The 24831-nt window shown below is 48.5% G+C and overlaps 1 protein-coding gene across 1 annotated transcript; it reads right to left on the bottom strand.

Moving 5' to 3' along the window:
* Positions 1–1709: 1709 nt before the first annotated feature.
* Positions 1710–16494, bottom strand: KLF9 (KLF transcription factor 9). Its single transcript, XM_054652698.2, has 2 exons — positions 15613–16494; positions 1710–5339 (listed from the first exon to the last, which is right to left on the bottom strand). The coding sequence occupies exons 1-2, from the start codon at positions 16079–16081 to the stop codon at positions 5107–5109; spliced, it is 702 nt and encodes a 233-aa protein (XP_054508673.1). The 5' UTR covers positions 16082–16494; the 3' UTR covers positions 1710–5106.
* Positions 16495–24831: the final 8337 nt, after the last annotated feature.

The raw sequence follows: 24831 nt of genomic DNA, 5'->3' as shown, positions 1-24831 counted from the left end.
TCAAGATATTTTCTTTTTGAAATGGGAAGATTTCCACAATACCTGTGGAAGTGTTTGAGGTGTTTTAGAGGTCAGAGAGTTTCTTAGCTGAGGACAGCATGGCAGTGAAAGCATGGTAGCTGAAAAATTCTTCCCATTGGGAAAGCTTCCTCTCCTTTAAGGGAGTTCCATAAACAGTACTTGAGTAACTGGAGTGTTCTGACAATTGGGTGTTTGCATTAAGTTACTGCTGAAGAAATTTTTCCGATGTGGCTGAGCAGTGTGAGGAGCTCAACCTGAAAGTTTTGCTTCCAAAGCAAGAGTCATTGAGAAAGTAGTGGTTGTTACAGAGCTCTGGTGCATAAATAAAACCTCACAGACCCTTCAGCCCTGGAAGAGTGCGTGCTGAACATTGTTATAGACTTCTATGGAGATCAAAATTGTCCAGGTCACCCAGCTGACAGATTCAGAAAGCCAGCCTTCCTTGTATGCAGCTTCCTGAACTGCTCTGCAGGCATTTAACTAGACTGTTAAGACATTTTGTGGCATGTTTCCTTTGTTTTGTCCTTGGCAGAGAGGAAAACTGAAAGTACAGGATACCCTTACAACCTTGTAGAATCTGTGCTCTCAGAATCAGCAGGTCTAGTTCAGGGTCACACTACCCCATGCCAACTGCCAACACCTCTGTGGTGCACCCAAGACTTTGCATGATGTACCTATTCCTAGTCAGAATTTATACCACTCCTGGCAAGACCCCTCTGTAAATGTACTACATCTCAGCGGCTGGAAACATCCTTCTAAGGCCTCCTCTACACTAGGCAGATTTTGGTAGCTGTTCAAATTACAGCACTAAAACTAAATATTAAAAGATTTAAGATAAAGAATGGTAAATTTGTGGAAAGTCTTTTATGATGGGATTGCAAGGGAATGAGGCCAGTGCCACAGCCCTGTGTCCCTTATTCATAAAATCAATGACAAGCTGAAAAAAGAAAACATTATGCTGAGTTTTTTTTATCTGTCCTTTAGCCATCCAACACAAGAAAACTCCAACTCAGCATTGAGTAAAATCTGGAAGCTACTAACAAGTTTTGTTCCAGCTGTAGATGGCAATCTTCCACCCATTTGTCCCTGCCTGCATTGCTGGAAGGTGACATGTTCCCTCAGGTCCAGGGCTCATCCTGCAGTCATATCCGAGCCCTGTGCCCAATACCTGGTTACGTTCCTGTAAGTGGGTGCTTTCAGTGGCTGTGATGCCCATGACTGTGCATGTCAGGGAGCTTTTTGGCACAGGGCACCTTGCCTTTCTCTTTCAGAGGCCAAGCAGATGCTTTTTATCTCCATACACCAGTGAATCCTCCAAAGCCATGGAAAGCTCAAGGCAGCAGTGTGGATGCCGCATCATCTGCTCACAGAGCAGCTGCACGGTGTGAGGGAGAGCACCACTCTGAGCTCAAAAGCCAAGGAGCAGTGGGAGACAGACTTCCTGTGTGCTGGAGCATGCAGGTGATGGGACACTTCTTCCTGAGTGCAAGTTTTGTCTCTAGAAGGCATGCTTGGGAAAACACACTGGAAAAATAGAGAAAGACAATCCAAGCTAAATAATGACTAGCAACACCAAGACCTTTGAAGCTGGTTCACACACTGCTCAAACTATGGATTTCATAATGTGCAATATTTTTTTTTTGTGGTCATTCAGGCTGGTTTACATGACCACTGCTTGATTCCAGTCATTCAAGACCAAGTTTGGGTTTTTTATTCCTTTTATCTTTATTTGGACAATATATATATACATATGTACAAAAACACCTATACCTACTTTTTTTTCTTTTCCTTTTTTTACAATTTCATGTGATTTACAAAACAGGACAGCAAAATAACTTATAAAGAATACGAATACTGTACAAAAATAAAACTGATTAAACTATTGGGAGTTGGTATTTTACAGTGTTACAGATCACTGGTTTGTAGAACAGCATTTTTAAGAATGTGTCCAGTCTGGTGTATGCTGGCCTAAGTCCATCTGCAAGCTGAAAACAGATCTGTAATGTCGGTCATGAAGAAAGTTCAAGAAGTATGTTATATAGTTATACCTTTAAATCCATGACTTCTCTATACTAATGGACTTTCTTAATCAAGGAGAGGAGCTGTCCTAACTTCAGCGCTATTAAGTACTTCCAAAATAGTACAACAAGTACATACAGTATTAGAGAACCTGATTTTCCTTTTCTTTTCCAACACTTGCAACACTATTCAAAACTTAACTTCAAGATGCAAGGATCTAACCTGCAGTTTGTTTAGGTGTTAAAGCCATTGTTTGCTTTTACTGAAAGAAAAAAACAAAAAACAAACCAAATGAACAAAACAGTACAATGATATCCCCAAACCTGGTAATTCCCAATGCATTCTCTTAGAGATTAATGAATCACATTAATCCTGTCTGTCCAGTGCTGAAATACAGCATACACTACCATTTAGGAAGAGTTTTTTTCAGAAACAGGATCTTGTCACTGGCAGTGGTGACACATGCCTTGCATGTCCCATTGTCCCATGGACTAAAGTACCTCCCGCCTATTTCAGACTTTGCAGGAACATTTCTTTAAGTGTGCATTCTACCCCAAATACACAGCATGGATACTGTAAAGCTGGCCATTTACTTCCATATATCAGTTAAAATCCTGGTAGCTAAGTGACCAAGATGTTTACATACTGGTTTAGGAGCTGCTTATCAGCTGTGGTTTCTAGTTGTGGTTGATTGGATGTGAGGATCTCTTGTATTTCACAGGATCGGACTTTAATTTGCCAAGTGCTGTATTTGTCCCACAAAACGGCAACAATCCAGACTGCAGGACGGAGACTTGAAATCTAGCTTGATCTTCAGAGAGAAGAACAAAGATGAACAAAGATGCACCTCTGAATCTCACTGGCCTGCTCATGGCCCTGACCCTACTCCACAAGGCAGCATTAACAGTACTGGTAAGCAGAATACTTTCTGTATTTCTTGATCAATAAAAATACCAACACTACCAGATTTTATTACAAAGAACCTATGTCCCTATGACTCAATCTGAATACGAGAAATTAAAAGTTTGGTTTCTAAAATAAATGTTTCAAAAAGCTGAAACGGAGGTAGAAAGTGTGCTTGGTTTCCTGATGTCTTCACTGAAGAAAACACATCCCTTTTTATTCCATAGACTATTCAATATCCCCAATGCTTTAAAAGAAGTTCTCTTCACATAGACGAAATCTATCATGAACTACACAGGTAAAAACACAGTATGCAACCTGATTTCTAATGCTGAAAGCCATATACAACTGTAGAGGAGAAAACACTCTACTCTCCGAGTTAATTTTTTATGTTTGTTTCTAGGAAGCAAGCTTTTTATCAGATAAAACAATAAGATACTGTAATTGCAGGTGTGCTAACAAGATCTTTTATGTACAGAATTTTACAAGATGACCTAAATTCATCTGCAGTGGAGACACTTTGGGTTTCAGTGTAAATACTCACAAAATTAATTTGGCCCTAAGTCTCTAGTAGGGCTGCACCTCCCTTTCCTCTTCTGGAGGAAGGGGTAAAAACCAAACAGAAGAACATTGCTGGAAAAAAATAATGTGTAAACAGAATTCTCCCCCATTATGCAGCTGGGGAGGGGAAAAGATATATCACTGATAACCTCTTAAATTTCATGCTTTTAACACATACAAAAATTTGAAATATTCACTAATTCATCTAAAAGTTTTCATTCAGTGGTCTTTCTGCTCCTTTTAAAGATCAAAAAATAGCTTTAAAATAAAAGTTAACATTGCTTTTATCACCATTTGATGTGCCATGCATGACACAGGTACAAAGTACTAAGAGAAGCTTATGTCACAAAGGAGTATTGCAAGACACCTTCTATATTTCAAATTAGCTTGTGGTATTCCCCCATACTCCAAAGAAAGATCAATCAAGAGATACAGGAGCCCTTCCAAAGAGCTCCTTACAGTAATTTTAGGTGTTTCCATTATCAGAGTGCTCTTAAGAAAAGGTCTACTCTCTCCATAAGCACACACAATTCCCATAGGACTCCAAGGGAGTTAGGCCATGGTATGAAGAGAATAAATCTTTAAGGCAAGTGTAGGAAGAGAAAAAGCCTTTAAAAAAGCAGCAGTTTGTAAAGATGGTAGCTGCTTTGTGCACCCATTCAAACAAACCACAGCAGAATAAAGCACTGTTAGTGGCATTTCTGTAGTACAGTACTATATTACTGACAAGTAAAGTATGGGATCATATGAGAGACGTATACTTCAGCTCCCACATGCCCGCCACATTATCTAGGCTGAGCTGTTTTTTTCCAGGTAAGTGAATAACAGAGCTAAATACACACACAGTCAGAAAATTACTGAGCTCTTTATGGGGATTTTTTTGCTTTAAGTATTTTCTTGAATCATACAAGTTTTTACTGGAAAAGTCCAGCTGATATTCAAAAGTATAGTTAATACAAAGAAAAGTTAAAAATACCTATTTACTTTAATGGGCTTATTGAGTATAAATTCACCTTATCTCAGTATATCAATCAGATACTATTGGTAACATATGTAATGTTTCTCTTAATAGTCTCTTTAAGTGCAGGAATGCAGAAGATACACAGAAGTAAACCCACTTCTACAATGTGCTATGGAGTTTTTATCTGAGTTATTTATGTGACTCGGAAAGTGTTTTTACTCGACAGACTCTAAATACAAGCAGCATTACACTGTTCAACAAAACATGTTCATGACACAGCAATCACAAAGACTTTGGGGTCATGCTACTGTGGTGGCACAGGCCAGACCGCCCAGTCCTATGTATGTACACCAGTATCAACGCATACCTTGGAAGAGGTGGTCACCTCCTCCCTGGCTGCCCCTTCCCTCCTCTCACCCCACAGTCCACTTGTTCCAGACTGTTCTCGAGGCAGAGCCAGGAGGTGGAAGATGGGGAGGGGGATACTGAGTACTTTTTTTTTTTTTAAATGCCGGCTACATGTGCTTTTGGACAGCGAGGGTGACCGGCAGCGCAGTGGATGCTCGTGTTCTGGCCCCACCGCCTGCACCCTCGCCACAGACTGCCTCTCCTCCACTCCTTCCCCAGGGCCAGCCCTGCCTTCACAAGGAGCTGCTGGAGCTGGACTTTTTGGATCGCTTGATCATGCTGGGGTGGAATTCGGTGTGGCGGCGGGCGTGCTTGGTCAGGTGGTCGCTGCGCATGAAGCGCTTCTCGCAGAGCGGGCAGCGGAACTGCTTCTCCCCCGTGTGCGTGCGGTAGTGCCGTGTCAGCTCGTCCGAGCGGGAGAACTTCTTAAGGCAGTCGGGCCACGTGCAGGGGAATGGCCGCTCACCTGTGGGGAAGAAAGGATGGCGAGAGATTATGGGGGGCAGGGGTACTGCAGATCAGCACATGCCAGCTCCACCGAGGAGCCAGAGAACATGCTGCTGAGGGAAAAAAGCTGCTTTTGTTTCCTGCCATGGTGCCAACGTCTATGGAGTTGTTGATAACTCACTTCATCAGGTTTCACTCTCACCTCCAGCAGAAGCCAAAAATCCCTCCAACCACATGAAACTCACATTCTAGTACAGAACCTTACATGACCTGAAGACTGTCAAACAAGAGTTGAGCTCTGCCTTTGCCTGTATGTTTTTCATATTGGTCTCACTACAGTAGCTTGGGAAAGGTGTGCTAGAATTATTCCTTTGACACTCCCATTCTACTGAATTATTTGTAGCAGTTAGAAAATGATGCAAAAAAAATCGTTTAGCTAGGACGAGTCTTTCCAGCCCAGGAAGAACTGAGTGGTGAGGCACTGGGGAGAACAGTGAAGCCTCGGGGCTGTAAGCATGTAGGGCAAAACTGCTGCACCTGCAGAGGGAAGTCCCATGCTCCCCTTTCAGCTCTTCCTCTGGAAATCCAAGGTGTTCCAGCAAGTATCAATCTCTTAGACAGCTGGTTTGAAGACAAGAAAAACACCTCATTATTCCTACTCTATTGGAATAAATGTTTGCTATAATGATTAAAAACAACCCCAACATGTTAACCTAAATGACACCACAACTTTGCTTTTACAAAACAAGGGTGCAAGGATTGAAGAGCAGTCCACGTCATCTTCCTGGCACTCCACATCCCTACAGTTCACCTCTGTGGGTTGCAGGCTTTGCCTTCAGGCACAAACACAGCGCCTCCAAAGCAGCAAGGCTGACCCTAGTACACAGAGCAGATGGAAACTGAAGGTGTTTAACTTCACACAAAAGATTTCCACCATGCACTGCTGCAGGTTTGACCCCTTTCATTTACCTTCTTCAGAGCCTCCTGAAGGGAATATAAATGGCAGCTCTATAACAGCTATTTATAGATAACCATGAAATACAAAAACTATCCCAGGGGTCTTCCAGCTTGGAAGAGTTGGAAAGAAGCTGAGGAACTCCAGTATTTCTTAGTACTATGAGGTTTGGCACAACAGGTGAGCTCACTTTACATTCAAAATTCAACAGAAAAGGAGTGATTTACAAAGTGGGTCCTGGAGTTTTTCCCAGATACAACAGCAGGGACAAAAAGCTACAGACTTGAGTGAACAGCCCTGAATCCAGGAGAACAACAGTCCATACAAAGTATGGTAGAGTTGCAGGGAGGGACTCACTGATGGCATCCAAAAGGCCAAGGGAGGATAAGAACAGGCCAGGTTATAGCTGAGGTGTAGTTACACCAGGGGCCCTGAAAGCCCTAGTAAGCTTCACTAAATAATGCTTCACTGTTTGGGCTACCAATTATTTGTGCTCCTCAAGAGATAGCTGCCCTATTCCAGACCAACCAGCGTGCCATGGAGCTGAGCTGGATGAGTGGGACGGCCTAAGTCACAGCACAGCCCTGCGGCTGCTGCCCCTGTGCTTGCCTCCTTGGCCTCATGGCCATGCTGGTTCTCGATGGAGCAGAGGAGGTCACGCCAGCTGCCTGCCCAAGCCTGGTGGAGGCAGAGCTGCCAGCCATCGTGAGCCAGGGCTACTTTGTTTGTTATAAATGCATTTCTCAGCTCCCTGGTGTACACGTTTTGACATGGATGGAAGACCTGAACAACCACCGCCTGTATAAAACAAATTAATTAAAACAGCATGGAGGGTCACGGGTGCTTGAACACCACAGCCACAGCTCCACTATGCACCGGGAACTGTACAGAGGCCTCACAACACCACCCCTGCCCAGCCCTTAGCATCTGAGGCGTTTCACTTGTGCTGCTCTTTTGCAATCTATCTCATGGCTTCTGTCACAGCTCCTGGGAGCAGGTGGCAGTGGGAGGTGCAGAACAGCTTTCTTGCCCCCCGGGAGCGTGGGAGGAGTGCTACACATCTTGCACGTGTGGAGCTATCTAGTGTATGCCTCTGTGTCAGGCACTTACACCCCAGAGCAGTGGGAGCAACTGAGGCATCCTGCCTCATCTCTGGAAGCCACATTTCCAACCATCTCCCGTAGAACAGCTCTTCAGTCTGCAGAAATGCCCAGCTGTAAACAGGGAGATTAGGTGCCTAGGCTGCATCAGTCTTTGGGGAGCAGCACCTATTTTAGGCATGGCAGTATCCAACCTGAGTGTCTAAAAGTAGTGTTTAAAATCTGGCCTCAAGCAGCCCTTAAGAAACTGAACTCCGCCCCCACGCCCTCCTGAAATTTCACCTGAGAAGATAAAATGAAGCCCTGCTTCTGGAATTCCCTCTGACACATGACAGGAGCAGCATGACCTCCACCATCGCTACCCCACACATCAATTGCACATGCCAGGGGAAACCACTCTAAGGTTATGCAGTGTAACCACAAAGCTTTAGGGAAAGGCAGGGCTTGCTCGGGATCACATGAGGATCACAGCACCTGCTGTGCTTTGGTACTGTGCTCTGCAGGGTATCAACCCTGGGCCCAGCTGGGGGAAGATACAAAGGCTGCAGGAGCCTGTCATGGTGCAGACACCTTGCTACCAACAGAAAAGCTGCTGTGCATGAGGATGGGACACAGCAGAGATCACAGCCAGAGATGGGTGGCCACGCTCCCTTGGAGGCACCTGGATGCCACCAGCAGGGCCCCCCATCCACTGCAGAGCTCCCAAGTAGAGTAGTAAAGAATGACTCCATCATCTCAGCAATACAAACCTGCAGAAGCTGTCACAGCCACTTTGGAAGTGCCTAAACCTATGAAAGTAGGCACAATCCCTGACACCTAGATGTATTAAACTCCAAGCCTCTCAGAGCAGAGACAAGGGGGAGGGAGGCTTTTCCAGGCCCTCAGGGGTCATCTCCAAGCCCAAGAATTCATGTCTCCCCTTGGTCACAAAGCTGTAAGGGATGAGAGCAGCCCAAAGAGATGGCACCTCAGCCTCAATAGGTGCAAGGCAAGCGTGGAGTGTGTCTCTGGGAAGCACTTAAAGCAAGGCAGAGATGGCTGATAGCATGTGATAGCCATCCACTCTACAAAGATGGTGGCTGTATCTGCTGTATTTGACATGCTTTCTTTCTGCAGCAACAGAGATGTCTGTGGAAGAGCCCTCTGAGAAAACAAGTCTTGCAACTCATCTGCTTGCTGAGCAGGCAGGGGCTGAGAGAGCTGCAGTGCAAGCTGGTGCTGCCTCCATCTGGAGACATGGAGTCAGCTCAGGCAAGGCATGCATCTTCCTTACGATTCTTCTCCCTTAGTTTTGGGGGTAGTAATGCTAAAGCTTGAAACATCAACATGCAGTACTGTTACACACTGCTTCCCTTAGTGGCTGTATGCTACTGACTTTTTACATTATGCATCTGATGGGATTTTCCATCAAGAAATGGTCAATGGTACATTATGATAATCTGAAACTATGTGTGATTGGATCCTAACACAACAGACCCAACAGGTGAATAATTTTCTTTAAAAAATAAGATTAATATGTATACACATATATATCCAGAGCAGCTTACAGAAGTAAAAAGTGAATAAGAAACTGATTTATAGGTAATAGGAACAGGTGCATCTGCAGACTCCCATTCTTTGTGCTGTGTGGCACCAGGAATAGAATGAGACAGTTTATTCTCAGTATAAGTTAACAGTGGTGTTTCACAGGTCTTCTCTACAGTCTAAAGAACTACTGCAATCCTGGCTTGCTTTAAATCCCATATGGATGTAAAGGCCTTTGCAGATCCTTTTAATCTTAGCCCTCTTGCTACACCTGCCATTTTCAACTTGTTCCTTCTCCCCACCCTCTACAACAAATGTTTAGTTTGTTCTTTCTGGGCAAGTTTAAACTCTATATCCAAGCTACTTTGTATGACCTGAGGCAGGTCGATTTTATTTTATTCTGAATAGATTAAAAAAATCTTTTTTCCCCTACCCTGGGACATTCCAAATTTTCCCACACTGCAGTCTTACACAGAAAAAAGAATTCTGAAAAACGAATACAGAGTGGGCATTAGCAGGCTCATTAACATAAGTACAGGTAGTGGTGGTATCCTGATTAGTCATCTGCCTCCTCACCACAAAACTCTGCTTTATGCGTGGATGACTGAGGTTAGGAGCTGCAGTTCATGGTGGCTTTAACACACAGAATATCTGCTGTCTCAGGTATACTTTCTCCCCAGTTATTTGCCCCACACACCCTGAACGAGCAATTTCCTGTGGGACACTGGACTTTGACTGACTGGGTGTCCACAGGCCATATATTCTGGTGAAGATAGATCACCTGGGCAGACAGACTGAATGCCTTTCAAGCAGGCTTTTTCCTCTTCTGAGATATTCCAAAATCAGGTCATTAAAACACATGGCAACCATGTACAGATACTGGTGCAGAGAGAGATCAGCAGTGTGGATGTTTGGAACCATATGCCTAAACCAACATTGTCTGGAGCACCTAACCATGGTCATCCAAGCAGACAAGTGACCAAAATGATGGGATAGGCAGCAGATGGATGGGTTCCAGCAAGGGGTTTAGTCTGCCAGGACTTAGGATTAAACACAACAGGTTGGTTAAAGTATTAAAATGCTGCCTTCAGCAAGTATTTAGGGCGTTCTGACATTCTTAAACTACCAGTCAGCAGCTGCTTGGACATACAGCTGTTTTGAGTCTCTTTCCAAAGTCCAGATGCAAAACCACCTGCTACAACCTGCTGCTGCCGAGTCTAAATTCTAGGAAAAGTGTCTTGCTGTTATCCCACTGCGATGCAGTATCAGACACAAGAGATGCCCTTTCAGCTTCTCTGTCAGAGCACAAACCTCCCTTAACCGTGTTACAGAAGGCTTTCTCTGGGGGACTGTGCCTCCATACACACAAACATACACAGAGAGAGAGATCAGTCAGGTAAGCTACTTGGCAGAGGAAACATCTTCCAAATCTCACCAGAGAGTAAAATCCGTGCTTTTGTAGCTAAGGCAAGGGCCCTCAGCAGTACATTCATGGATATGTGAGACAAGTTCCTAGCTCTTCTCCTTTCCCAGCTCATCTTCATGTGAACTTCCTCCATTTTGCAGTAATACTTTAACAACAACAACAATGGAGAGACACCAACTCCTAGCCTGGTGTTTACATACCTAGTGCACTTACCTGGGAACAAAGGACATTGGGTTTAAGCTCCTGTCCTATATGAATAATCAAATTTCCTTGCTAAGATGAAACAGCTTTGACAGGGAAAGGAGGAATCCAATTTCACATGCATTCAGAAAGATAATGTAACTTATGATATTTCACTCTGAATTTATTAGCCAGTGTTTCAACAGACTTTTCCCTAAAGTTTAAGGTATTTATGGAGTGCTCTCAGGCTGTGCACATTAATCATAACCCGAATACAGATGGTGAACTGCACTACCACAAGTGTACAGTGTCTGAGGTATTCTCTGCCATGACTCCCTCAGACCCTGTTTCTTTAATCTTAAATTGGCCCTCCTCTGCTCTTCCAGCTGCAGGCTTGGAAGCTGTTCAAGGCCAGAAGCACAGGAGCAGCAGCCTGGTGCACAACAACACAGCAGCCAACAAAGAGGAACAAAGGAGTTCCTGCAGCAATCCGAACAGCTGGCGCTGCAAGAAACACAAGCTAACAAGAGCAGTGACACCCACCACACGGTCTCCAGTGCCATAGCACAAACACTGAGCAGAACTCTGTAAAACTGCAATTTCAACACATCCATCTGGAAGCAGGAGTTGTGCTCTTATGGATAATGCCTGCTCACTGCTTCTGTCCTACATGTGAACTTTGTCATGCTGACTCAATTGATAAACTTTTCTGGAGCACTTTCCCACAACTGACACATACACTTGCTTAAAATCTTAAATTTTTATCAGAAAAAAAGACAACTGGGAATTGGACAATTTTGAACCTAATCTTGAGGATTTCTGCCTACCTTATTCACTGGCAAGGCTCCCAGTCAGGATCATCATGTTTCTCCAAGACCTGGAAACATGCCCATTAGAACTCCAGCAATTTGTGCATTTTCATTAACCACGGTATTTCACATGGCAATCTGAATTTAACAAAAAATCTGTTGTCAGCTCCACTTTTTGCTCTTGGGTCCTATTCTAAAGGATCTGGGTAAGTGTCATGGCATGAGCTGGACAGGAGGGTCTTAAAACGCTGTATTTCAGATTATGCTCAAACAAAATTACTGAGAAAGATCTCAATGAGCAGAGGACTGTCAACATACCAGCATCTGTACAGTCTGATGAGTGAGATAATCCAGAACACAAATAACAAAGCAGTACAGTTAAACCAAACCAATAGAGGGGCTGGTCCAACACTACAACATCTGGGTAGCAGCAACAGGCAGCTGCAGTGCCTGCTCCTACTCTCTACTGGAAATGCTCCTCCACTTCCCTGTGCAGACTATCAGCCTATGGGTTCTCACCTCTGTCCAACCCCTGCTTCTGAGCCCTGGTGAGAGCCAAATGCTGAGAGCACTTAAGAGCGCATCGGCTGCCTGGTGTAACAAAACTCTCTGCATTGTTTGGATCCAGTTTACATGATGATATGGTTGGCTGAAAAGCTGAGCTGAAGAGGGAGAACTTTCCCCACAACTGGATTTTGAGCATCTAAACTCTTAATTAAGGGCATCTGATGTGTATGTGAAATTCCCATCAATCCCCAGCCTCCCCAGGCAAGCACACACCTAAAAGTCCAGGAGGAGGAAGCATCTCACAAGCTACTTTTATGGCACCTTTCTGGTCAGGAAGGAGGAACAGAGAAGATCTAGTGTCAGTGGTAATAGGCCATTTAACTGGATTATATTCACACCATCATAGCAAACATGAATTTTGTACAGCTTGTTTCTCCTGCCAGTTTCTCTTCCTGCCCTTTTCCCTGCACTCCCTGGCCAGGCCTCCTGACTGGGATTGCATTTTTGCTATATGCCTTCATTTTCCCTGGAAACCTTCTGGCCTGCACATCCCTCTCTATTAAGCTGTTCCCCCTACTCCATCTTTAAGGCTAATAATAACACTACACACCTACACCTGTCACCTGAACACTTGTAATCCTACACCTGTCATAACCAAACCTCTAAACCCACCTATTTAGAGAATTTCTGTTTCTTCTTCATTTTGAAGGTAACTCTGCTTATCTGCTGTTGCTTGTCTTTTTCTCGCTCAGATGGGTCCTTCACCTTTTCCCAACCTCTGTACGATTTCCAGGGCTTGGGTCCCACCTAGCCCTGGCAGCACAAGCAAGAGGACTGCTTGCACAAGCAGGATGTGCAGTGCCATCTGCTGATCTTTTTCTGTAAAGATCAACTCAAAAGACAACTTCTGATGGATGGCTAATTTGGGCCTCCTGGAAATTGAACTAGCATTATCAAAGGCCCAAACTTCAAGCAAACAGTTATGTAGACATTTTTAGTATCTGAAATATGTAACCTTTGAAACAACAAATTTAAAGAATGGTTAATAAGATAGAGACCACTAACCTCTTCAGCATCAGGTTTTTGCCTTCTACCCTTCTACCTTGATTTGGTATTTTGTTTCTTGCTTTGCATTAGGCTACCAAAGATGAACTGGTGAGTTTTCAGATGCCCAACCACTACACAGAAAGAGAAGGATCTAGAGCTTCCCAACTTGCTTGGCCAGGACTAATGATTAAAGAGAACTGTGAGTACGCACAAGTTCATGGGTGTGAACAGAAATCCTTAAGCCATTTTCCAAGATAGAAATACTGGGATTAAATATTAAAAATTAATACCAGGAAGCTTCAACTGGCGGCTGTGCACCTACTTCCACTAAAGGCTACACTGCAGCAAGTATCCTAGTTGGTGGCCTGGTGAAAAATGGCAGATAGATGAGAGAGACATTATTTGAAAAAAAGGAAATAAAATGGTACTAAGGAGGGCCCATTAATGCTCTGTAATATATAGTTATGAATAACTCCAGAGGTCCCATTGAATCCCACTGTTGCTAAGGAATTGTTGTCATCTATAAAAATAATTAACATTATCAGTATCATTTAGCATTTCAGTTAGCTACAATTAACTTCACATTAGGAAGCTCTGAAAGTTCATTATTCCTGGATGTCTGCAGTGATTTTAATCACACGGAACTACCATGACAGTACATCAGTGTTTCTGAGTCAAATGCCTCATACTTGGAGCTAAGGCCACCCACTTGGGAGCAGCACATGCTAAACCTCATACCACTTGAGCAGTACTTATTATAACACTACTGCTTACAGCAGGCTGTGTGGGTTGTACAGTACATTAATTTACATGTCATCACACAGAATGCTATCTCAGCCAACATCTATTCTGGTTCTCTTATCAGGGTGGATATTTGAGCGTGGGGTAGTAAATGGAAATGATACTAACGTTTTCTTTGTCACTTATGAGACAACATTTTGTAGAGCACCAGTTACACTCAGCCTCCAAAAGAGCATCTGAGCTTCAGTCTCCGAGCTGGTAACACAACAACTCTTGGCACTGGTCATGAGGTCAGCACAGGGTCACCACTGACCATCCTCTTTCCCAGCTCAGAGAGAAAGTCTAACCGCAGAGCTCATTGCTGAGCCATATCCAGTAACCCTACCCCCTTCTCTCCAGCCTCTAGAGCTAAGCACCCAGCAGACCTGCCAGCAGACCTGCCAGCAGAGCACCGGTCGGCAAGGAGCCCCAAGCCTCTTCCTCTGCAATGCACGCACACCTAGGCACACCGGTGAACCGGAGCAACGGAGGCTGAGCTGGAGCTCAGATGTGGCCATATCCTACCCAATCCATATTAAATTCTACAGCAATGCCTGACGGTACATTCCTTGGGTGATCAACTCACTTTGTATCACACCTCTAACCATCACCACCAACAGACAAAATCCAAAAGGTACCGTCATTGACAGAATGTCTTGGCAGTGTTTGTCTCATTTTATTTACGCCTTTCTTTTCCTGAACACAACCCTTTAATTCAGAACATTTTTAAAGCAGCCTTTTGTAGTCCACTATGATCCCAAGAGCAATTCAGACCCATAAAGGTTTTTATTCAATCACTTACACTGAAGGTCTAAAAATAAACAAATAAACAAACAAAAAACACCAAAACGGAAACGAACAAACGAACAGAGAAGTCTGCAGCTGCTGTCCCCTTGGGGCTAGGCTGCCGCAGATATGTTTTATCTCCAGGTTTCCATGTTGCCACACCCTCCGAGGCGCCCGGGCGAGGGCCGGGAATGGGAGCACACAGCTTGATGAATGATGCCCTTGTGGAACGCGTCAAAGCTGGATCTCGGTAACCGATAGTGCGAGGCGCTGCCGCCGGCAAGAGCGGGCTCGGTCCTCCCTGTCCGGCGCCTCAATGGCCCCGGTCGGCGGGGCAGCGCGGGGCAGCGCCGGGGCGGCTCGGGAGCAGCCGGCGGTGGTCTGCCCCAGCGCCCGACACCGGCTCCAGCTGTCGCGCTCCCCGAGCGCGCCCATGCCGCCCGCCGGAGGGGGTGTGTCCGCAAGCCCCAGCGGTGCCGCTCGCCCAGGCTCAGGGAGACGCCGCCGCCGCCCCCTCCCGAGCGGAGCCGGCAGCCCCACCAGCCCCTGCTCCGGCGCCATGGCCCCGCGACATCCAGTCCCCGCAGCCGGGCAGAGCTCGCCGCGACTCTGCGGCCCAGCCCGCGGCTTCCGACGGCGGGAGCAGCGAGAGGGGCGCGGGCGGGACCGCGCTGCCCTCGCCTCCCTTGCGGACTGGGCGCCCAGTTCTGACCCTACAGTGGCAGGAAACCCGAATCCCGCCGCCCCTGTGCTTCCCTCGCCGACGCCCCGAGCGAACTCGGCAGCCCCCGCCGCCATCCCTCCCTCCCAGCCGCGCCGGACACTCCGAGTTCGCTCCGCTCGCCGGCATCTGCCGCCGGCCCGCGATGCCCGGCAGGGCCCGGGCCGGTTCCCGGCCGGCGCAGGTGGGCGGCGGGCGGCGGGCAGGGCGCGGCGGGAGGCGCTGCCGCAGCCCCGCCCGGGGCGGCCGCCGGCTCCCGCCGGACAAGGGGCGCCGATGAGAGCCGGGGTAAAGAAGCGGGGGGCGTGAAGCAGGGGGACACACGAGCCAACCCCGAGCGAAGCCAGAGCGGCGCGGCAGGGCAGCGGGGGCGCGCGGGGATGCCGGGCGCGCCGCTGGCCGGGTTCATCCGAGGACAAGCGCTCGCTCCCGCCCCCTTCCCTCCGCCACCGCTGACCTGTGTGCACCCGGTAGTGCGCCTTGAGGTGGGAAGACTTGCCGTAGACCTTGCCGCAGCCGCTGTAGGGGCACTTGTGCCGCTTCTCGGCCGCCAGCTTCCCCTTAGGGGCGGCCCCGGCGGCGCGCAGGCGGGGGGGCGGCCCCGGCGGGGGGCTGCGGGGCGGGCTGGAACCCTGCTCGGTGGCCGCGTCGCTGTCGGAGCCCGCGTCCTCGTCGGGGCTCTCCACGCTGTCACTGCAGACGGAGGGGGCGGGCAGCGGCCGGTACTTGTTCAGCTCCAGCAGGCTCTTGGCGATGGCCAGCAGGGCGCAGTAGTCCTTCCAAGCGTCGCGGGGGTCGCGCAGCTCCCGGGCCGCCTCCCCCTCGCCCGGCACCTTCAGCCGCGCCGCCTCGGGCACGGCGGAGCGGTTGGAGATGGAGACCAGGCACTGCGCAGCTACGAAGTCCACGTACGCGACGGCCGACATGGTGCGGCCGCGCCCCGACGACAAGGGGGGCTCCGTCCGCCCTCACTGCTCGTCCGCCGGGCCGACCGCGCCGCCGCCAGCCATGGCCCGCCCGCGGCGCGGGAAAGAGCGGGGCGGAGGAGGAAGGGGGCGTGGGGGGCGAATAAATAGCGGGGCGCCGGGCAGGTCCTTCACCGCCGCCCCCCGGGGGCGGCGCGCAGTCGGCGAGGGGGGAGCGCCGCCCGCGCGGCCGGCCCGAGTCCGGCGCAGGGGCTGGGGGAGAGGATACCGCCCGCCCCGCGCCCCGCGTGCTCCTGCCCGGGGGCGGCCGCGCCGGGGCCCATCACGTCAAGCGGAGCCCCTCCCGCCCCGGCCGGTCCGCGGGCAGGGCCGGCCGGCTGTGTTTACTTTCTCCCCCCGCCACTCACGGCGCCCCTTTTCTAGGGGGGGCGTGTCCGCCGGGCGGCCTCCCAGCCAATCGCCGCGCTCCCTCCCCAGGCCGCGTGCTACTCCGGGCGCCCCGCCGCGACCGCTTAAAGCAGCGATGCCGGGGCGCCGCCGGGGGCGCAACGGTGGGGGCGCCGCGGCTCCGCTCCCCGCCGCGGGGATCGCACCGCCGGCCCGGCCGCGGCCCGGAGGAGCCGGCAGCGGCCTCGGGCGGGGGCCCGCGGTGGGGGCGACGCGGGGCGGCGGTGCCGAGCGGGTTAAGTGGCTCCCTGGAAGTCCTACGGTCCCAGCAACGGGCCGGCCAATGGGAAGTGAGCCGGCTGATGTCACTGGCAGCACTCCGCCAATCAGCGCCCGGTCCCGAAAGGTGCGCAACGCTCGGAGGCGCGGGGAGCGGCGGGCGCGGGGAAGGGCGGGAGAGGCGCGGGGATGCCCCGCCCGGGCGGGCTGTCAGTGACCCCGGTGCGACCCCGGGCTCGCCGCCCCTGCCCTGCCCTGCCCTGCCCGCAGCACCGGGACCCGCCCGGTGCGGCTCCCCGTACTGCCTCGGGACGGGGCCCCTGGCCCGCGCGGGCAGGAGGCGGGAGCAGGAAGCGGGAGCCCGCGAAGCCCCCCGGAGGAACCCGGTGGCGTCGCTGGGAGCTCCATCGCCGCAGCGTCATCGCCGGGACAGACGGCTCCGTAAGGCGGGGCAGAGGCGAACCCTCTGTGCCCCCACGGCGAGCGGGGCAGGTTCCTCGGCGGGGGTCACCGAGCTGCACCCCCGGGGAAGAGTTTTAGGGCCACCTGATAGCGTCTGCCGTTTTGCCTCTGTTAGCAAGAATAAAGGTCAGGTTGACACTTAACCCGTCGCCAAGTAAGTACCATGCAGCCTAATCGAATCCCAAAAACCTGTCACGTCTACCCAAATAACACGCCCCCATCTCTGCCCTATCGAACGCGCAAAGCTCATAGAGTGTTGTGAAAGCTGACTGACCTATGCTCAGCCAGAGAAGAGTGAAAAATTGGATTCTGGAGCAAACACTGTTTAAAAAAAGGAAAAGAAGTTACCATCATCCCTAAGCCACTAGTACTGAAGTGCGAAGTATGTCAGTGTGTTTTGCTGCTTTGCAAGCATCAGGAGAGAGGGTAACAAAAAGACTCTGCCTTTGAAATAATGCCGTGAGTCTCTCTACGGCATTACCCAAAGTAACACGGGTGCCTCTGAAATAAATCACCGCCTAGATGGAGAAGCGCTCCTGTCAGACAGAGGAGCTTTTCCCGGCTTTCGTGAACTGCATCCCAAGGAGACTGAGTCCTGGCAGGCCACGGTCTCTAAATGAATCTTCTGTCCTCAACTGCAGCCCACCCTTCCTGACAAAAACAGACAGGGCCTGAATGGTGAAGAGCTTTATGGATTGCTATTAGTTTCATTAGCTGAATGTGGAAATGATGAGGAAGTAGCTACCGAAATGAGGCAGTGTTGTTCTGTTCCTGCAGGAGATAAAAATTAGTGATGTCAGCCATTTTGTATGCTAGCACACTAGGTCACTGTGTGTAACCTCGAGCAGCAATAATCCTTTGCCATGGATAATGGCATCGGCCATGGATAATTTTATGTGCCATAACTCAGAAAAAAAATGCACAAACAAAACAAAAGAGCTAGAGGCTAGGTCTGTAAGTGGATCATCTGTAGGCTGATGAAGACCAAAGAGAGAATGTGAATAGAGCAATGTTTCTAACAAGGTTGTCTTCAGGTCTCAGTCATCAGTCAGCAAGTCACTCTTAACCCTGTTCTCACAGCATTTTTCCCAGCTAATCTAGCACCCATTGGCCTCTGGTGCTTAAGAGACACCAGGCAGAATAAGAGGTGTGATCTCCAGGTCTGATAGGAAGGAGGAACAGAAAGTAGTGTTGTTTCTCTACCACTAAAGCTGTTGATATATGTCTGGTTTCTGTATAGTACTGGTGCCTACAACCTTCTGTTTCCTTCAGAGGGGCAACAGCATTTTGCACAGAAAACAGCATCTCAGGTTTGTAATCAGGGTATCCTGGATGTAACTTCACAATCTGGATATTTGTAATCTTTTTTCACAGCACTTTCAGAGCTTCTTTGGTTGACAGTGTCCAAAAGTTCCTGCTAGGAGATGTCCTAATCCACATTTCAGTAACATGCAAACAGCTTTCCGAAAGGTGACTTGCTTATTTCATGTCAGATACTCACCTTAGTAAATACCTCTTATATTAATTTGTACAGTTCAGAGAGGAAAGTGTTAATAACAAAATAAAAAAGACAAACTTTTTTTGTTTGCAAGCTTGTTTTGTTTTAAGGTAACTCTTGGCTAATTTAAAGATTAGAACATAATCTGTGCCCAGTTCCACAATGAGGAAGCATACCAAGCTTTAAAAATTATTCCAATATTCGTCCAAAAATATAAAGACAATGTATTGACTTTTTTTTTAATGTATCTAGTAGTCAAAAACCCCAAGACTCCAAGTGATTTAGGTCCAAACAATACTTAAATAGCCACGCCAATGTTATACAGAATTTTATACTTGCAGACAGTATCAAAGTGACCATGTCTACTTTCTGAACAGCAACACACATGTGTCTGGAAACAGGACTGTGCTCACAAACTCTTTGTCTCCAGATGATACAGGGCATCACTCAGATTTGACTGTGCTGATGGTTTCAGAGCATGCATTTAATCCATAGCTCAGTTTATAATTCACAGCTAATTTTTTGCAATAACTGGGCTAAACAAGGATGTTCTCTTAGACTGTACAAATGTGGTGTAAAACTTGGCAGAGGGGTAGGACCTAGGTGATCTTTTAAGGTCCCTCTCAACAGAAACCACTCTATGGTTCTGAACTCACAGCAGCACTTATATATAATCCTGACACCCTTTGTCACCCAAGGGTACTCACTTGTGAAAGCCTGAAGCCCAAATTCAACCCACTGTTTACGGCTCCAAACCAGCTTCTGGTGGGCAGATGTTTGCCCTCTGCGCAGTGCCTGGGCACAGGAATGCAGCACATCTGGGTGGAGTCAGGATGGAAGTTTCAGTGGCTGCTTTTAAGGCAGCTGCTGGTTCTCTGCTCAGAGGGACAGTGCACAGACAGGAGCTGTCATGGGGAATTGGGAACAATGAAAACTGTGACCCCCCAGTGAGTGAGGAAGGCACAGGTAGGGGCTCAGGTAACAGCCAGGGACTCCTGTTTGAGGGGAGCACAGGGATATGTTGCAGGGGAATAGCAAAAAGCATGAGAAATGAGATTCAAGGGTCTGCAAAGAAGGTGAGGGAGAACAAGTCTGTGTGTTTGTGAAGGACAACTCTTCTCACCAGAGGGATGGGCACTGGTTCTGTGAGAGCTTTAAGGCTGTGGAGGAAGAACAGCTATTTATTATTTCTGAGGCTTTCAAAAACATCTTCTGTTTTCAAAACCAGAACTTTTCAGAATAAAAACCATGTCAACTATCCTTTAATCCATGCCCCCAAGTCTTGTGCACCCTGACCATGTGCCTAAAACATTGCACCCTCTTTCTGGAGGATGAGGATGACATGCACCTGGCAGGCACCTTTGGAGAGACCCAGACTGTAGGAACCCTCAAGTTTTTTTCTCCAAAAGCCAATTTATGTAATGACCTTTAGTGCCACTGTGGCCAAAAAACCTTTATATTGAGGAGCAAATGGTCTCATAAAGACAGTCTGAATCAGGTCTTCTGATTCAAACCTTGTTCTATTGCTTGTTGTGAGCTGTTCTACGGAGCACAGAGGTTTCTCCTCTGATGGTAACTTTCTTCCAAGACAAAATGAAATCTTTCCTTCTTCTGTATTAATATTTCCTAATATTTTGAAGGTCACAGGCTCCAAACATTATTCCAGATTCTGCTTTGACTTTTTTCATTCTCCAAGGCTCATGGCATAAGCTCCAAATGATTTGACAAGATGCTGAGGGAATGATCAATTGTTAGTAATGGCTGAAATTATATATCAAGATAAATGGCCTGTTTGCTGACATGTGTTCTTTAATCCCATGGCCACGCTGAAAATTCATGACTGATATTCTGGCAACATGACAGAATGGTAATTGAGCTGTCATATAAATATGAACACATTATATTTTACATGTGTGTGGTATCTTTCATACCAATGCATTGCCCAGATTGTCTGTATGTATTATCAGGGGAATGCAGCTACCTCTTCCACCAGACAACTGCCACAACTCCCATTGTGAGAGCTGGTGTGGTAGGAAGGAAGTGCTTTAACCTTTTGAAGGAATGGCTCTCAGTCACTGAACACAGAGCAGACAAAAAGTTGCTTTATGTGATGCAACAGAAACCTTCAAATTCAATTTTCGTAGATCAGAAGGATTCAGCAGAGTCGTTTGCTGTGTAAAGTCTTGCAAGACACAGTAAGTATCTACTAGCAAACTGTCCTTCCATTTCAAAAGCAGCTGTACAGTAGAAGGCTGCTGACAGAATACACTTCTGGCCTGAAAATCCAGGAGTATGAGTACTATCAGTCTCAAATTCTTTTAGAAACAAGCACTGTGGATACAGAGCTGTGCTCCTTTCCTGTTTACTACTAAACTTTCTGTTTACTACTTGGAGACTATGTTTCTCTGCTCTCACCCTTAACTTCTTCTGGTCTGATTCTGCCCTTATTCTGCATGACAGGATTGATTGTGGTCTTGGTCTTGAGGTCCTTCTAATACCTCTTGAATTGCAGCTTAGCTGTGAGCAATTCTGCTGATCTTGAACCTCTGTGATCGGGATGGCTCCTTCCTCCCGGGTTTATCTCCGCAGGTGGTAAGCATGCCGGAGATGTTGTGCCTCAATGACATTACAGCCCACTTGGGCTCCAGGGATCTGCATTTCAGCTCGGTTTGGGTGTGATAGTGGTGTAGCCATGGCAGCATTGAACTCAGCGTGGGCTAGCTGCTTGAGTATGCACCCAGGATCCCAGATGGGTTTTACAGCCTGCATCAGACACCACCCTGCTGTGTGCATATGGGTGTGTGAGTCTCAAGTTCAAAAGTAGAAAGCTAGACTAGAGTTAATTTGGGAACATCTACCTTTGACTGTCGAGAAGACATCCAGTGAAAAACAAGCTGGCAGCAGAACAGCCACAACATAATGTGGGGAATGTGGACTAGAGGTCAGCCTCCATTGGCAGCACTTGCTCAGAGCTCATCAGGTCAGTCTGTTGAGTGCTGTTGAATGCAAGGCCTTCCAAACTTCCTAATTAACACTGGCACAAGAGTTGGTGGCAGCTCTGCTGTTTCACCCTGGAAGGCTGTCACAGTGTAGGGATGCCGTGATACAGGTGATAAGTAAGCACCGTCGGGCAGCTCACTCTTTGGATGAGGTGTTGCAAAAGAAGAGAAAAAAGGCAGAAGAAGGAGAGGGGCGGAAAAGCAGTGAGCTGAAGTGCAGTCCGTGGGCTTCGAGGATAGTGTGAGGTCCTCGAGGGCGGAGAGGCGGTCAGTACTGGCAGGGGCCCGTGAGAGGCGCCGTTGCAGCCCCCCGGGCTCCGGGCAGCGCTGCCCACAGCCCCGCTCCGCACTGCGGGCTGCAGGCGTACGTGCGGCGCGGCGCGGTGGGGCCCGCCACGGCCATCGCCGCTTTAAGGCGGCGCGCCGGAGCCAGGGCCGCGGCGCCGGGTTCAGCTGAGGACACAGCCCCAGTTCTCAGAAATCCCCGCGCTGCGGGAACATCGCGCTCCGGCACGGAACGCGCTGCCCTAGATCGGGGGTGTCGGGCCCGCCCGCCGCCCGCCCACGTGAGAGCCCCCCCACGCACAGCCCGCCCGCGGCCCCCGCCACACCGGGGCTCTGCGGCTGTTTTCCGAGATCTGCCGCTGCTTTTTCGTGTTATTGTTTTGTTCGTTCGCTGGGTTTTGTTGCGGTTTTTTTTTTCTTTTTATTTTCTTTTTTTTTTTTTTTTTCTAATCAGTATTTTTTTTTAAATTCACCGTGGGGAGGACCCTGCAAGAAAACGGCGTCATCTTTTTCAACCCTCTGCCTCCAAAAAACCCGCAACCCAAACCCAAAAAAACCCCTTACGTTAATTTATACATAGGTATATTTTAGATTATGTATAGAAAAATTTTAAAAAGCATATAGAATATAACATGTTGTGTACGATCTACATATATAAAAGTCAGATCATGTTATATGATCTACAATATAAAAATACATACCTATATTTTTGTTTTATATTTTATATCTAACAAATGTACACCTATTGTATATATTATTACATATACGCATGCATGCCTACATCGATATATTATAATTACAATACATGCGAATTTAAATAATAAACACGCAAAATGTATGTTACATTTAAAATTTTTATTGTTTTCGGTTTTTTTGTTTGTTTGTTTGTCTGTCTGTCCTGGTGGGTAGGTGTCCGAGCGAACCGATGGGTCGGCAGGCGGGCCGGGCAGTCGGGGAGCGGGGAGCCGGCGGCGCACCGGGAGCGTTTCCTGGGAGCTGGGGGGCGGAATTACAGCCACACGCGGTTTATTAATAGCGCCGCGCCCGCGCCAGTACGCGTGCGGCAGAGATACCCCTGTCCCAGCATCCCAGTACCTACCCGCCCCCTCCAGCCACAGCCCATCCTCCTCCTTCTCCTTCTCCCTGGGAAGAGGACGGGCGTCCCCTCCACTGGCTCCGCCTCGCCTCACCTCGGATGCCCTCGGCCCCTCCATCTCCCTCCCTCCCTCCCTCCCTCCCTCCCTGCTGCTGCCGCCTCCTCCGTGCGCGCCTCCCGCACCCTGCCCCGACGGGCGGGAGCGGCGCCGAGCCGGCTCCCGCTGCCCGCCCGCCGCTGTCCCCCGCCATCTCCCAGGGCCCCATTTCATCCACTTCCAAAATCTCCCGGACTTCTGTGCGCTTATGGCTTTGCTGCGTGATGTGGGTTTATTTTTGAGAAAGGTGGCATTTCTCTGCAGAGGCGCCTGAATGGGTTAAATCCAGCCGAGCTGACCTATCACCGAAGGGCCTTCAAGCTGAGACGGTGTCACATTAACTTCTCAACAACCCATTGCCGAAACTGAGATGTCACATTAACCCAGAAAAAAATAGAGACCATGCCACATTAATCCACAGCCAAAACTTGAGATGCTGCCAGGAGATGAGGCGTCACCTTCCTGCTGCAGTAAAGCTGCAGAACCCTTCTACCACGGCACCAACACCCCTCGTGTGTCCCTGGCCTCCGTGTATGCAGAATTCCTGAAATTTTTAATTGTTCTGCAAAACCACGATAGCAGGCTATTCTCCTTTTACTTAAACACTCAAGATTTTCTGCACAACAGTTCTTGACAAAAAGGTTTTAGGGAGGGTGAGAGGCAGGGAAACAACTCAGAGAATGCTTGTCCTGTACATCCTGAAAATCATATGTATTTTTAAAAATGTTTTCCAATACAGTATTTCATTTATTTATTTAATTTCCTTCCCCTTTATTGCTGTTTTTGATCAGAAACAAAAGGTTCAGGGAGAGGGTGCAGGGCAGGGAGAAGGAGGGTAAGGAGAGTTGGTGAGTGTTGTCTGACTTTACATTAGACTTTCCTGAAGTGGGAGTTGAAATTGAAGATGCCTGAATTTTTCTCCCTGGACGATTCTCCCGAGGAAGTGAGGATCTTTTGCGATCAATCTCTCACCACTGTGTTGCTACTACTGCAAATTCTCCAGCAGTGGGAATCCTGAAGCATTAGCACAGACTGGCTTTGGATCTTTCTCAACTATAGCACATGGGAGACCTGCTGGATTGCTGTAAGAGTACTGGCAACTAAATTTACAGTAATGTGGCAATTGCCACTGCCGGTGGTGTTACACAGTTGACTTGTGAGAGTTTTCCTTAGGAGGTCTGGTTCTTCACCAGAAGAAATTCTTTCCAGACAAAGTGTCTGGGAAGCAGCTTTGCAGTGAGAGGCCGGGTGTCCTAGCAGACACCGAGGGGAACAGACACCGGCAGCTTGCTTTCGTGAAAACGCAGGTAAATGGTGTCCGGAGCTGCTTTAGCAGCGGCGCTGCCGGCAGGTGGAGGGAGGGGGCTCTGTCCCTCCCCTCAGCATTGATGGTGTCACTCCCGAAGTGCTGGGTCCTGCTGCGGATTCCCAGGTACCAAGGAGACGTGGCCATCCTGCAGTAAGTCCAGCAAAGGGCTGCAGAGATGTTTAGGGGACTTTTCCAGTGAGAAAATACAGGGAATTGTGACTTCAGCCCGCAGAAAAGAAGGCTCAGGGAGGGTGGAATCTTAAAAGTGTATACAAATATCTGAAGGGAGGTCACACAAACAGAACAATTGGTGGTGGGCACAAACTAAGAGCACAGGT

Source organism: Agelaius phoeniceus, chromosome Z (assembly GCF_051311805.1).
Source record: "Agelaius phoeniceus isolate bAgePho1 chromosome Z, bAgePho1.hap1, whole genome shotgun sequence".
In the NCBI taxonomy this organism is placed as follows: Eukaryota; Metazoa; Chordata; class Aves; order Passeriformes; family Icteridae; genus Agelaius; species Agelaius phoeniceus.
This window is presented reverse-complemented; position numbering and strand designations above follow the sequence as displayed.

Bases quoted from the DNA above. Each gene is read 5' to 3' on its own strand.
- KLF9 (XM_054652698.2), bottom strand. From the start codon at position 16,081: ATGTCGGCCGTCGCGTACGTGGACTTCGTAGCTGCGCAGTGCCTGGTC. The intron at 5,340-15,612 runs GTCAGCGGTGGC...TCTTCCCCACAG, and splicing joins GCACTACCGGGTGCACACAG to GTGAGCGGCCATTCCCCTGC.